At 38.7% G+C, this 13,317-nt stretch overlaps 1 protein-coding gene across 2 annotated transcripts in view; it reads right to left on the reverse strand.

Annotated features, from left to right (window-relative positions):
• The window catches only part of GRK3 (G protein-coupled receptor kinase 3), a 79,130-nt gene that overhangs the window by 8,549 nt on the left and 57,264 nt on the right, over positions 1-13,317 (reverse strand). For both annotated transcript variants that reach the window (XR_012045236.1, XM_072879950.1), the window contains exons 10-19: positions 12,816-12,894; positions 11,441-11,571; positions 10,522-10,616; positions 9,170-9,277; positions 6,265-6,331; positions 5,940-6,040; positions 4,689-4,755; positions 4,159-4,254; positions 1,421-1,583; positions 633-769 (exon numbers count right to left, since the gene is read on the reverse strand). Coding sequence is in view for 1 of the 2 variants with exons in the window: in XM_072879950.1 (XP_072736051.1) it covers positions 633-769; positions 1,421-1,583; positions 4,159-4,254; positions 4,689-4,755; positions 5,940-6,040; positions 6,265-6,331; positions 9,170-9,277; positions 10,522-10,616; positions 11,441-11,571; positions 12,816-12,894 (1,044 nt within the window). In the remaining variant the exon portion in view is untranslated. The remainder of the gene's footprint in view (positions 1-632; positions 770-1,420; positions 1,584-4,158; positions 4,255-4,688; positions 4,756-5,939; positions 6,041-6,264; positions 6,332-9,169; positions 9,278-10,521; positions 10,617-11,440; positions 11,572-12,815; positions 12,895-13,317) is intronic.

A 13,317-nucleotide genomic window follows, 5' to 3' on the forward strand; every position in this document is an offset into this window, starting at 1 on the left:
AGAGTTGCATATAATTTTATATATAGTCCAAGTATTACTGCTGTTATTAAAAAAAAAAGGCAATCTTACTATTTCAAAGAGTTGAAAGGGAATATTCAAGCGCTACATACTTACAAAGAAGCAAATGTACACAACAGTTTGCAGAAAAGCTTTCCCTATAGACTGTAAGAGGAGAACAATGTTTTGAAATTCCAAAACCTTACTTAACTAAATATACAAATGATCTGCCTAGCACATGATCACAGCTGGACTAAACTAAAGTTACTATAGCATTTTCTTTGAAATAAAATGCTATAGCATTTATGACCTTACCAGTTTATGTTTTTTTGTATAGATAGTCCAGAGGTCCTAAATGAAAAACAACACCATGAACTACCAAATTCTTTTAAAAACATAACAAAACAAAGTAAACAGGTTTCTCAAGTCAACTTTCTGTTTCCTCAGTGCAGTGTAGCTACCCATTAACTAAAGCGATACTCAAGATAAGTTACTCAAATCCACTCGTCATTTACTCGGATAAAACTCGGCTTCCATGGCAGGTATGCCTGAATATGAGTTCTGAGTAGGACTTCAACATCCACCTGCCTTTCATGCCCTTGGAAGCTGCTGCTCTCTAGAGTAACCTCACTTACCCGTGACTCTCCTTCTCCTCGCCATTCAAGTCGGTTTGGGAAGAGGTAAAAGTAACGACGCTGCCACTGAGTCAAGAATGGGTTCCCCAATTTCAGCATGTATCCATGCATAATACAATCCTTCCCAAGTGCATAATCTATAACAAGAGGAAACATTAGCCTGCAAAACAAGGTACTGCCTAAAAGCATTCTGCAAATGTGCTATGTTGAGAAAGGACACAGTTCTGGACACAATGGGACTCAATGTGCTCTCACCAGGCTTGCAATAGTGCCTCTCTCTATGTGCACAGGCACACACAGGGCTAATTCTGCCTTAATTACATGAGCTGATGCGGCTGTAACCAAGAATCAAATCTGGTTCTTAAAAAAAGTATCTTATTAACTATTAAAAGAATTGTATATCGCTATCCAAAGTTCAGAGTTTGTGATGCAACATCCTCGTGCAAACAAGTGAAGTTTGCTGTAAAGGACCTCCTATTTTCTTTCCCGGCTTCTTTGTCATGAAATCAAATCCCACATACTCTTTTCTGAGCATACACCATAAACAAGAACGATGAAAGGCTGTACATGATAATCTTTAAAAGAGAGTACAAAAGATTTTCCAAAACATTATGTCATACAGCATTTCAAAACATTAAGAAACGTCTTAAGAAACACGATACTGACTAAATGAATTCTAACAATTACTGGTGAATGACAGTAATATGAGAGTCGGTTGTGTGGAACTTCAAACACATGAATTACTATCTAGCAGCAAAAGATGCAGAGAAGTGTATTTGACAGATTACCTTCCTCGTGGCCAAGCTGCTTATTTTTAGCCCTTTTTCTGGCCTCAATTTTATCTGTGTCTGCATTTACTGCATCATAAACAGTTTCTGCTACTTCTTGCTGCCAACGCTCCGATATTACCAGAGGGAAGTTCTTATATAATTCCTGGTCACTATCAAGCAACTTGCAAGAGAAAAACAACATAAAAACCCAACATTTTAATAACTTTTACTATTCTTATCCCCAATAGTTAATAGTTACCCATATAACAGTATTATTTTAAAAGATATATTGAACTCTAACCTTACCAGAACAAACAGCTGCAAACAAGAGAAAACACAGATACTAATTTAAGCAAGGATATTCATTTATATACAGAGAACAGGCCACCTGTTCAAAACTTGGTTAGTTTGATAGCTCTAAAAGCCTTACTTGGCTGCATAATCAGTGTTAACAAAATGTCTAATTGTGTTAAAAACTTTCTCAGCACAAAAATTCCATTAATGAATTAAAAGATACCTTTTACACAACAATACCTTCCATGCTTCCACAGCTTAAATTTTACATTCTTAGTAATTAACCTTCAAAATTCAGCAGTGCATGCTGCAGAACTCAACTTGCCTGTTACATAGATTCTTTTCTCCCCTAATCCTTAACTACAGTACTTGAATTATACTGAAGGAAACTAAAATTACTGGATCTTCAGGAAGGACTGTTTGCTGCTTGACACAGTCATATTCTGGGTTTAGCCCCAAGGCACCCTGATGCAGTACAAAAAGCAATCAATGTTTTCCCTATAACTTTATTAAAGGTTTTCATTTGGGGATGAGTTTAAACTCTCTACAGCCACTCCTCAGTTGCTTCAGTTTCTGTCAATCAGTCGAGAAACTAGACCTTTCTTTCCGAGAGCAAGACAAAGAGGCATCCTTTGCCGTGTTAAGAACGCAGTAAGCCCACTAGACTGCACTGTCTGCCAGCGGGCAGGGCTGGGCCTGGTCCCGGCTGCAGCAGAGTGCCAGGGGAAGGCAGATCCCGACAGAAGGGCACACACGCACACCGCTGCTCGGAGCAAACCCAGCGACTCCAGCTGCTGCTGCACCACACAGCAGTTGCAGGAGCAGGATAGGAAAGCCTTGCTCAATTCTCCTTCTGCAGCCAGGCCAGACACTCCCAGAAGAGGTATTCTCCTCCTTTTCAGAGATCCATAGCCAATCACAGCAGGAAAATACACGCTGGATCTGAAGGCAGAAGACTTCTTTGCAATTCTGCACAAGTGGTTTACAGGGACTCCTTACAGCATCCGAGTAAGAGGGGAAAGCCGCAGGCATCCACTGTTGGCTTTCTAGTTTGTAACCTCAAAAAACCCACGTGTTCTTCTCGGTGTCACAGGACACTCTGCAGTATAAATATAATCCGCAGGGGCAACGGAGGATAGCAAGGCACTCAAAACTGCCATCCTCACGGGCAGAGACGGCTCCTGACACCTTAATGGAAGCTCCGACTGCAGCTGACTCAGAGGCACGAATTATTCAGTCCCTTCTAAAAGACTGTGACATCCCAGGGAAAGTGCAGAGCAAAGAAGCTGTACATGATATCCCTCACTGACTCATGACTAAGAATAAATGTATCTTATAGGCAGCCTGAACAAAGATTACATGCAAGTGATCTGCCTATACCATTTACCTTGCTGAGACTATCTGATCCCCTCAATAAATAAAAAGACCACCTGGTTTCTCCTTGGGAAATGTTCCCCCAAATTATGGCATTCCAGAATTGCAGGGAACTGGAATCCTGTTAGACTAATACTGACACTGAAGGTGTGGAGTCTTCTGCGATAAAGAAAATCTTGGATTCTCTGCATTTCTCTTTAAACACGTAAAATCTTTTCTGTGCTAACTCCCGTAATTACAGCAGGTGACACTGACAGACAAGTTCCTTTTTAGGCACAGTGAGTACTTAACATGTTTTTTTGCTTATAAAGTTTAGAGCAATTAGTTTCTCTCCTGACTCACTTCTGTAATAACAAGAATAAAGTTTGATCTACTGAATAAATGTACGATAAAAATAACGAACGGGACAGACCCAAGACAAGCCCTGATTCACCTATTGTCTCAAAGTACCAGGGAAGCTTCAGAAGAGGGGACAAATATGCAGGCTATGTCACAACACCTCCATGCAAGTCAGAAATGGGCCAGCAGCTTTAACTTCTCATTTTTTCCTTTACATTGTTTTAATTAGATTTTGGATAATATCAGAACCTGAAAGTTTCTTTTATCACTTTTCTAACTTATAAAGCTGCTACCACTAATATACAGTTTGTCATTTGTAAGAGTTTTCCAATGCACTCTCTGACCATGAGGTAATACTATTAAAATAAGGTTTAGTTCAATTCATCCAAGCTACCAGAAACAAATTATAATTTCTAAAACTACAAACCATTAAGTATTCTTGAAAATCTGAGGATTTCCCAAAAGTCGTCTGACCATTTGAAATATTTGCTTTATCATATAAAACTTTTGATAGGAAGGTAGATTTCAGCCAATCTAAAAAATAAAACATAAGGACTTGGCAAGCAACAACAAACCAGCCAACCAGCCCAAGCTACCTCTTTCATAACAGCATGGATTAAGTTTCCAAACTTGAAAGCAATTCCTTGCACATTCAGTAGCCCCTGAAGCAAAGGAATGGCATGCACACATGAAAAGTTAAGCACAGCAGTCACAGTGCCATTCTCTACCTATCATTTAAGGTTGTATACCTTAATGCCTTTAGTGTCCTCTTCATCAAATGACCCAATATCAAAAGCATCTGCTGCATTTACTTCTCCCCGGGGAGGAATCAGTGGTGGAGGATACTAGAAATTAAAAGCAGCGTAATTAAAGACAAATTAATGGACATTATTTAAATCCATTCTGTAGATATATACAGCCTTTTTATTTTTTGCACAAGTTACACGTGACTGAAATTAAACTTCAGTGCAAAGAAGTCTCCACTCCTTTAATAAATGGTCATCCAAAAATTTGGGGAAAAAACCCTACAGCTTAGAGACAGCTAAGCAGAAGAAACCATGCAGTCATTTGACCCTGAAAAAGTTCAGTACTACCGATCAGGAAGACTTGTAGTAATGAATATACAGCAGTTTTCATCAACAATCCTCCACATGTTTGTGCAAATGAGTACATGTGCTGGGGACTGGAACCCTGAAGTTTTCTCTCCATTACCTGTTTAGGCTTCTTTTCTTTTTACTGCTTTATCAAGTAAGCTATGGTTACTATCTTAATCCTTTACCTTTTGTAAATAGACTTGCTGCCAATCAATGCCTTTGAAGAAAGGATGTTCTTTTACTTCTTGTGCACTGCAAAATGAAAGTAACCAAAGTCAACAAAATGAAGGGGCTTTTCAAATGTATTTGAGAAATATAAAGCCTTCAAAGGTCACATTTCTATCACTTGAAAACATTGGTAAAATGCTCTTTCTTTCAGGGGAAAAAAAAAGTCTTCCTAAGTAAACAACAGAAGAGAAGACCTTCATGTGGAAACACTGGAAATAGTGCTGTAGGTCTGGCAAGCAATCACTCTTGTTTTGCTATGGTATTCCACCATTTCAAACAACAAACAATACTCTTCTCTTGTCAGATCCCATACATTACTTCTAAGTAACAAGCTTACTCCACTCCATTTGATATTATACATCTTTTATGGCAAAATAAGCAACTACTCTTGATAGGCCCATGGCTGAAAAGCAATCTCAGGTCATTATCACAGAGGTCTCCATAATAAACAACCCTCTGAATATCTCACTAGAATTAGAGCCAGCCCCAGCCTCCGGTGTGACTATCAATTAACAGGTATCACACATTGCCAAGGGTTTCTCAACAGTTACTTACTCCTCTGATAATTTTCTCTCCTAGTCTCACACGAGGTGCACATTGGCTTTTTAAATAGGTGATAACAACAATTTCAGTTAACAGCTACGAGCAAGGTAAGCTTGGCAGGAGCAAGTAGTGTTTTGTAGTCAATAAACAAAAAAAAAATCCCCTTTTCCTTAGAATCATGAAATGAAACAGGTACATCTGGAAATAGAGGCAATCCAAAATGAAGCAAGTACTCACAGCTTTCTGTGCTTGGTGGTTTGGGGGTTGGGGTTTTTTGTGTGTAATATGCTCCTACTATTACAGCTACAGTATAAGCAATAAATTTCAGCTATCAATATGTCTGAATCAAGTAATATGACTTCATGCCAAAACAGATCAGGCAAAAACATAACAATACAGGGATGAAAAGTACGAACACCATCCAATGTAAGTATGACTGCAGAGAACTCGGGGGCAGTCCTTAATGACAGATTAAATGGTCCAAAAATTTGTCCAAATCAAAGGAAGCTGAAATGTAACTCCATGCAACAGCACTTTTTAAAGTTCTCTTTCCAAAATTAAAATCATCACAACAGGAAGCAGATTTTTACTTGAAATTAATTCCTTCATTTACAGAGCAGTGGAAATTTTTAAAGGCAGTGGTCCAAGGAGAAGACAACACCTACCTTCTTCCTTGGCATCCAAGCCTCTTGCTAACATCCCGCTGCAAGAGCCCTTCCAAAAGGGACTTCAGTTCAGGAGAAAATGAATCTGGTAGCTCCACATTCTATGAAAAAAAGAAGTACAAAAAGAGGCATTTAATTATAGAAGTAGTGTGATCTGCTTTCCCCACATGGGAGAGTAGCTTTTCTTTGATAGTGTTTGTAAACAACTCTTCCATGTGTAAATACAGCTTTCTTAGAAAGCAGGCTATATAGTTCCAGTTTTTAGAGGAAATGGGAGTTTACTAAACAAGAGGAATGTAACTGCAACTGTCACCAGGCTCCTTACCACGGTGAGCGTCATCCGGTCGATCTCATGCTTATCTTTGGTTTTGTGCTGTCTGAAAGGACTGTGACTGTAGAAATAAGAAAATGCACTAATAAATGTAAAGCCATAACATATCAGGTTATTTCAGCTGTGGCAACCCCAGGAAAGAGTGTAGCATCCTTTTAGTCCCATTCTTCCACCTCATCAATCCTGTCCTGCAGAACAATAAAACAAGTAGTAAAACATTTAGCATTTACAACAAGAAATGAGACTTTACACACAAGCATACTGTGGCTACTAGCTACCTCAAAAATATCAATGTTTGATCTCTTACAACTTTGTTTTCTTTTCTTACTCCAGAGAGCTGCACCACTTTGCAAGAAAGTTTATCCTTTCTATTCTCAGTACAATTGCATGTGGTGGACACCAAAATCAAATTCAGAGAAAAGCAACCATTCAATTTCTTTAAAGACTACACACAGATATCCCTGAGATTATCAAACTTGGGGAAATCTGATCTAGTTACTCCATATAAAGGCATGCAGAGGGTTAGTTTATTCTTAAATGCACTGATCCGTCCTTAAAGACGGTGTTTCAAATGCCTTACCAATTACATCTGTGTCTCCCAAAAACCAGAACGGTTTCATCTAACAAGAAAACCCTGAACAGCTATCACAACACAGATACTTAAAAACACTGATCTATATACGGACACTGAGTACGACCTACAGAACTTACCACTCATCTGTATGGGAAGAATGAAGCAAGATCTTAAAGTAAGTAGGTGAAACAGAAGATAATCACAAATACCACAACATTAGCGACTGGGAAGATATTTGATGATAATGGTAAATTATCATCTTTATCCCTTTCCTGCTTTATAATTCTGGTTTGAGTTTGAATTTTCCCTTTTATCATAGAATCACAGAATGGTTTGGGTTGGAAGGGACCTTAAAGATCATCTAGTTCTAATGCCAAGCTATAGGAGACCTTAGAATATTACAGATTTACCATGCAGTACTTAAACAACAGCATGAAAGAAAGCAGAGACATTGTAGTATGAGATTTTTTAATTAGATTTAGGATATTTTCCCTGTTTCTTAGTTTTCTTCAAAACCCTGAGGGAATGATATTTTTCAAAATTAAAATGTTATTTACTTATCAATACATTAATTAGCTATTATAAAGCATTTTGTCTTGCCACATGGCAGCGTGTACTAGCTTGTTTCAACTGGGGACCTGCTACTCAAGAGTTATTTCCCTTTTATCCTCAAAAACGTTTCTGATTAATAGATCTGATAGACAGACCAGGACTTCCATTTTTCTGTTTTTAAGCATGATAGGTAAGAAGTCAAGAGTAAATGGCTAACATACAGCCTCATATACTTTGATAATGAGGCTCTGAGTAGATTAGGGAAACAAATGATTCACTGTAGACTTATGGCCAGATTTTATGCCAGACTAAATTTACCAAACACCAAGAAATGGCACCATGTGCCCAACCCTTGTTTTGGGATGCAAGTTGTTTAATTGGCTTCAGAACAGATGAGGAAGGATAGTTCACCATGAATAATGCTTTGGCTTCTGGCCGACCACCGATACCACCCCGCACATCTCTGTCAGGAAGAATCACAGCCCACAAAGACTGAGATCTCCCCGTGAGTTTCCATGGTAAATGGGACCATTTGCCCCTAGGTGCTAGTTCTTTCATCACACAACTTCAATCCTGTGAAGGAAGAACCACGCCAGAGTCAGTCGGATGCCCTAATCCTCTGTGCCCAAGTGACTCAAAAGGAAAAGGTCTCAAAAGAAAAGACGAGGAGTCCACAGTGGTCCCGCATGAGAGAGACGCTCTCCTCTCTCCCCCTGGCAAACCCAAACTGTTGTGTGTCTTTCTACCTACAGAATTCTTCAATGAGTGATTAGAGAGACGGAGTACTGCTCACAGCTGTATGATGCTGTCCATACTTAGAAATACTTGTGGGTTTTTTTTTACAATTTAAACACAATTTCTTTCTTTATTTGCACACTTACATTTAGTCTATTTTGTGAACAATTAATGTTAAACTGATACTGCTCTATACTTCAATTCAGAAGTCACATGCTTACCTTCCTTTGTACAGTGTCTGGGATAGAGGTAAGAGCTTATAATTAATTATGCGCAAGGACACAGGATGATCTAAGTAATGATCAATCTTTACAGAGAAGCACTCTGAAAAGCTTAAAAGATTTTTTTCTGTTTTGCCATTAACACTGAGGATGCTATTTTCAACAAACACTTGCTAATCAGTGCTTATTGACTGTTCAGGTAAATCCCTTAGTCTTAATAAATTCTACATAGCCGCCTAAGTTTACTGAGAAGGTAATAGCTGACAAAGCTGTAATTATCATACACTCTTGTACAACAATATGGTTACAGGCCAGATTCAGCAAATGGAAGCATCCACACATTGCAACTTACCCAAACGCTACAGAAGGAAAGACTGAGTATCATGTAAAAAGGGAACAATGCAGCAAAGTTTCACCATAAAGCAGGTCTTAAGCATAAAATGAAGTCCATAATTTAACAGGGCTGCTAGTGTATTTAAGCAATGAATAACGTCATATCATTTAAAATACTAACAATTGCCAAGAGATGAGTAAATTGCCTATCAGCAGAAGTGAAAAGAGTGGACAGAGCATCTGCCTTCCTCGCTGCCCCACACCTGTACCTAGTCAGGGAAGCAGGGCTTGTGTTTTGTTTGTTTTGGAAACAAAAAAAGTCTGGTTTAGTCTCACGTGCAGATGTGGTCTAAGTTACAGAGATGGCATTAAGATATAATTTTAGCTAATATGTAATACATTACATATTAGTAGTTCAAGGGACAGACAATGACAAGGCCCAGGCTAAAAAAAAAAAGCACACAGGACATAAAACTTCACTCACCCTCTCAGAAGTTTGAAAAGCATGCAGCCTAACGAGAACCAGTCTGCACTGCTATCATATGCTGTTCCCTTCTGGAGCACCTCTGGAGCCATGTATCCGTGGGTACCTCTGAGAAGCAGAAAGGGACAAAATCTTGATTACAATCAAAACTATCATTGTAAAAAAATAAATAAAAAACAAAAAAAAGTGTTTTCTCAATAAGATAGCCTAATTTAAAAATAATTAATTTTAAACATAATTTTATTTTGCTTTTTCTTTGACCCTACACACATACGCATGTTTTCTGTTTGTATATATCTACTGAGGAAATACCTTAAAACAAACAACAGAACACCAGAACTGATTAGGCAAACTGAAGCAGCTACAGCAAGATTTAGCAGAATCAGCACAGGGGTCAGTAAGTAGCTTTCTGTCTAAAAGTGGAACACAAAAGAGAGGTGGAAAAGTTGCGTACTCTGTCCACTCAGTTTACAGGAAAGACAGACATCAGGACACAGGCAGGGCTCCTGATGTTTCAGGCCAGATCGCCCCAGCCTTGGGCCCTGCAAGACTGAGACCTGCTCTTACCCACAACGCCAGAAACAGGGCGAGCAGAGCTGGCTTGTGCTCTCTCTCCATGTGTTTCACATGTTTCCTTCCAGCTAACACCTGTGTGCTAGATTTAACAACAGGACACCTCCTCCAGAAGTCATCGCTGGTCACCACTCAAAAGCCGTCACCATGTACTGCTTTTACCCTTGATGTAATTGGAACGTATGAACTTTTTCAAGAAGCTACTGAATTGCAAATCTTTTAAGATATGACAGGATGAAGCTTTCCTTTTTACATAAATTCTGGGACTACATCAGGGCAAATGAGGACCTAAGAATAAAATGTGCCAGATAAGGTGTGGAATCCACACACAACCCAAGAAATTCAGATGCCAGTAATGACCTGATGCCAAGAGGCAGAAAGGAACACAATTTGCCTCCAGTTCTACAAAGATCAAGAAAGAGAAAGACACAATAAATCCTGGTTTTCAGTCAGTTTTGGAATATTTAATTATCAATTTAGGACAATTAAAACAATCTGGTACTTTTAACTCAGTCAGGTTCTTATCTTCTCTGAACAGTGAATCATCTCGAAATAATGTGTCATCTTCCAGCCATGCCTACACATCAGCTGCTACAACTGTGCAGGAAAACAGAAAGAGGAGACTAAAAAACCTTATGAGAGTATCCAGCTTAGCTGTGTTACAAAGCTAGCCTGCGCCACGCAAGTGTTAGGTTTTTTCCTTTAGGCAAAGTTGAATTATAAAGACACATAAAGGACTTAGCAATTTGTGCAGCAAAGCTACCATATGTAATACTTACACACTAGCATGTGGCTTCTTTTTGGAGAAATCACAAGCCAGCCCAAGGTCTGATATCCTGACATGCCCATGTTCATCCAACAAGATATTTGCAGGCTAGGAATGCATAGACACAGAAAGGTTACTGCTTGGTGTTTTTCAGTTGACAGAACTACAAATTCTCAGAACACAGTAACTCAAACATCAATACTTTCTGGTAATAGGTAATTGCCTTTTTTTTTTTATTATTTTACGTAGACACTTGCTAGATAAAATCTACATTCTAACAGAGCATTACCATCATCTCCAGAAGAGATTATGAAATACTGATGAATAACAGAAGAGAAAAAACAGGCAACATTTGAAACAGAAAGCACATGAAAGAATAAATCCGTTTTGGCCTCAAGTCCACATTGCTTTTGGTTCTTTCACGGAAGGGTCTGTGTGTGGCTCTTACATCCTTTACTTGCAATCTGCGCTCTCTGTGCAGATTTTTTCCCCTCTTTTGTTGCCACTTGGCTCATGGACACCTCTCTCGGAGCAGTCCTCAACTTCCCAATCGTCCGTGAAACACCCCAGAGCAACTGTCTTCCTATTAGTCTCCCATCACACACGCTCCTCTTATAGGGCTCTCAGAAATACAGCACACTCTAAATTAATAGCATCACTAAGATGGTAAGTGTAACACTGAGTAACACTGCACAGGATTTATTCAGACACCAAGGAAGCATCTCCCAGGCCAGTTAAACTAGATAATAGCACAGAATAGAACTATGTTGAAAAATTATTAGAAAAATCAGCCAAAGATAAACAAATAACCTGTATTCTTCCCAAGAAAAGGTTTCACGTAAGATACTTCATTTAACTTATCAGTATCTCTGGATTGTTTGCTGCTATCTAAAAACCACCTGTGTGAATGCAGTCACTACGTTAACGATTACCTTTAGATCTCTGTATACAACAAAGCGATTGTGCATGTGTTCTAAACCCAGGATGATTTCAGTAGCATAAAACCTCATTTCTTTTTCAGAAAACACTCCGTGCTGGGAGAGGTGGTAGTGCAAATCTCCTCCTAAAATTAGAAGAATTGAGATGCAATTAAAAGAACAGTAAAATCTTGCCTCACAAGCAGACAGCATGATGTAGGGGGGGAACAGCATAGCATTTGTAGGTTCTTATAACCTGTGGAGCACACAGGAACCCAGACATACGGTCTGCAAGTACACGAGGACCAAATACCTGAGAAAGTTAATAAAGAAATTTGATCAATCTGAAAATCCATTTTAAAAATACATTTACCTCATACACCTTTGCATTCAGTGACTAATCCAGCAACTGAGTCTTAATGCAAAGGATTTTCACAGCAAGTAAAATGCAGTCACATACATAGGTTTCTGGAAAACTGAATAAAATAGAATATAGAACAGCCCAGGTTGGGATGGACCTCAAAAGGTCATCTGGGCCAAAATATTACAATATTCGTGCTGGGGATGTTTTCATGCTTTCCTAATCAGAGAACAGGTACAATACAATGTCACTCTGTGAGCTAATCCACACCATCAACACATCAAATTGTGAATATTCCTAGAAAACTGTTTCTGATCAAGCTACAGATTTAACATAATCAACCAGTTACGTGAATTTGACCTACAGCTTAGATTTTAATGAGAATCTTCACTTGCAAAACACCAAAGCCAGTCTCTATTACAGGATATGAGCTCTATTTCTCAATTAAATTTCCAGCTTTGCAACACGGTACGTGCAGATGTGCTCCACCATCTTTAGGTGCTTACCGCAGGACCACAGTCAGAATTCGAGTCCAAGCCCCACAAGTGCTGAGCATCCTCAGCAAATAAGGGCACTGCAGCATCTTTTCTCTCTTAACTCTGCCCATTTCTCTCTCTGTGTGTTCTCACAAGAGTTATGCTAAGGCTTCTAGGTATAATTTCTTTCCTTTGCGGAATGCTTCCCCCATCTATTTTCTTTGCAGAACTCTTTATAGTAGCCCTTTTATTTTTATTCTGAAAGCTGTGTCCCTGATCTCCTCACACATTTCTCCACATGACCATCATTTTCTTAAGCTTCCAGCCTAGTAGGCCCTTTGATATCTTTATTTAAATATGTTAATGTTATGAGGTATCAGAGATTTTTCAGTCTGTTCTATACACTCCCTGCTTTAGATCAATTTACCCCTCCTGCTCGCAGGCCGATGCTTCACACCTCAGATTATTTTTCCCTCATTCTCCTTATGATCTCAGCAAGTCCTTCTGCCAAGATTTCTGTAATATTATCATCATCTGCATGAGCCTTGCTTACCATTCATCAGGTCCAGAATGAAACAAAGTTTGTCAGGGGTGTGGAAGGCATAGGTCATACACACTATAAAAGGACAGTCCTAGAAGGAAAGGAGCAAAGAGTTCATCTCAGGCAATAAGCAAAGTACTACTTAGAGAAGCTAAAAATACATGTGATATTTTTCCTATGATATTTGCCAATATTCATAATAATTTTCTAAAGCAATTTGTGTACTAAGCTACATACTCTGATGTTTCACTTACAGTTTAGAGATCTCAGATTTTGCTATGTCATTTCAAATATAAACAAAGCTATTTAGCTAAAGCTAAAAAAAAAATACAAAAATAAAAAAAGCTATGACAAGCCAAAGGCTTAAAAAATGCAGGTAGCATCACTATCTTCTGAAGACTTTCAACTACAGCACATCATTATAAAAATATTTACCTGAGTCTGCATTAGGCTTACATGAAAGATACATTAAAGCCAACAAGCTTTAGGCCAGCTCAGAAAAAAATAAAGCTGC

This window comes from Ciconia boyciana, chromosome 15 (assembly GCF_034638445.1).
Source record: "Ciconia boyciana chromosome 15, ASM3463844v1, whole genome shotgun sequence".
NCBI classification, from domain to species: domain Eukaryota; kingdom Metazoa; phylum Chordata; class Aves; order Ciconiiformes; family Ciconiidae; genus Ciconia; species Ciconia boyciana.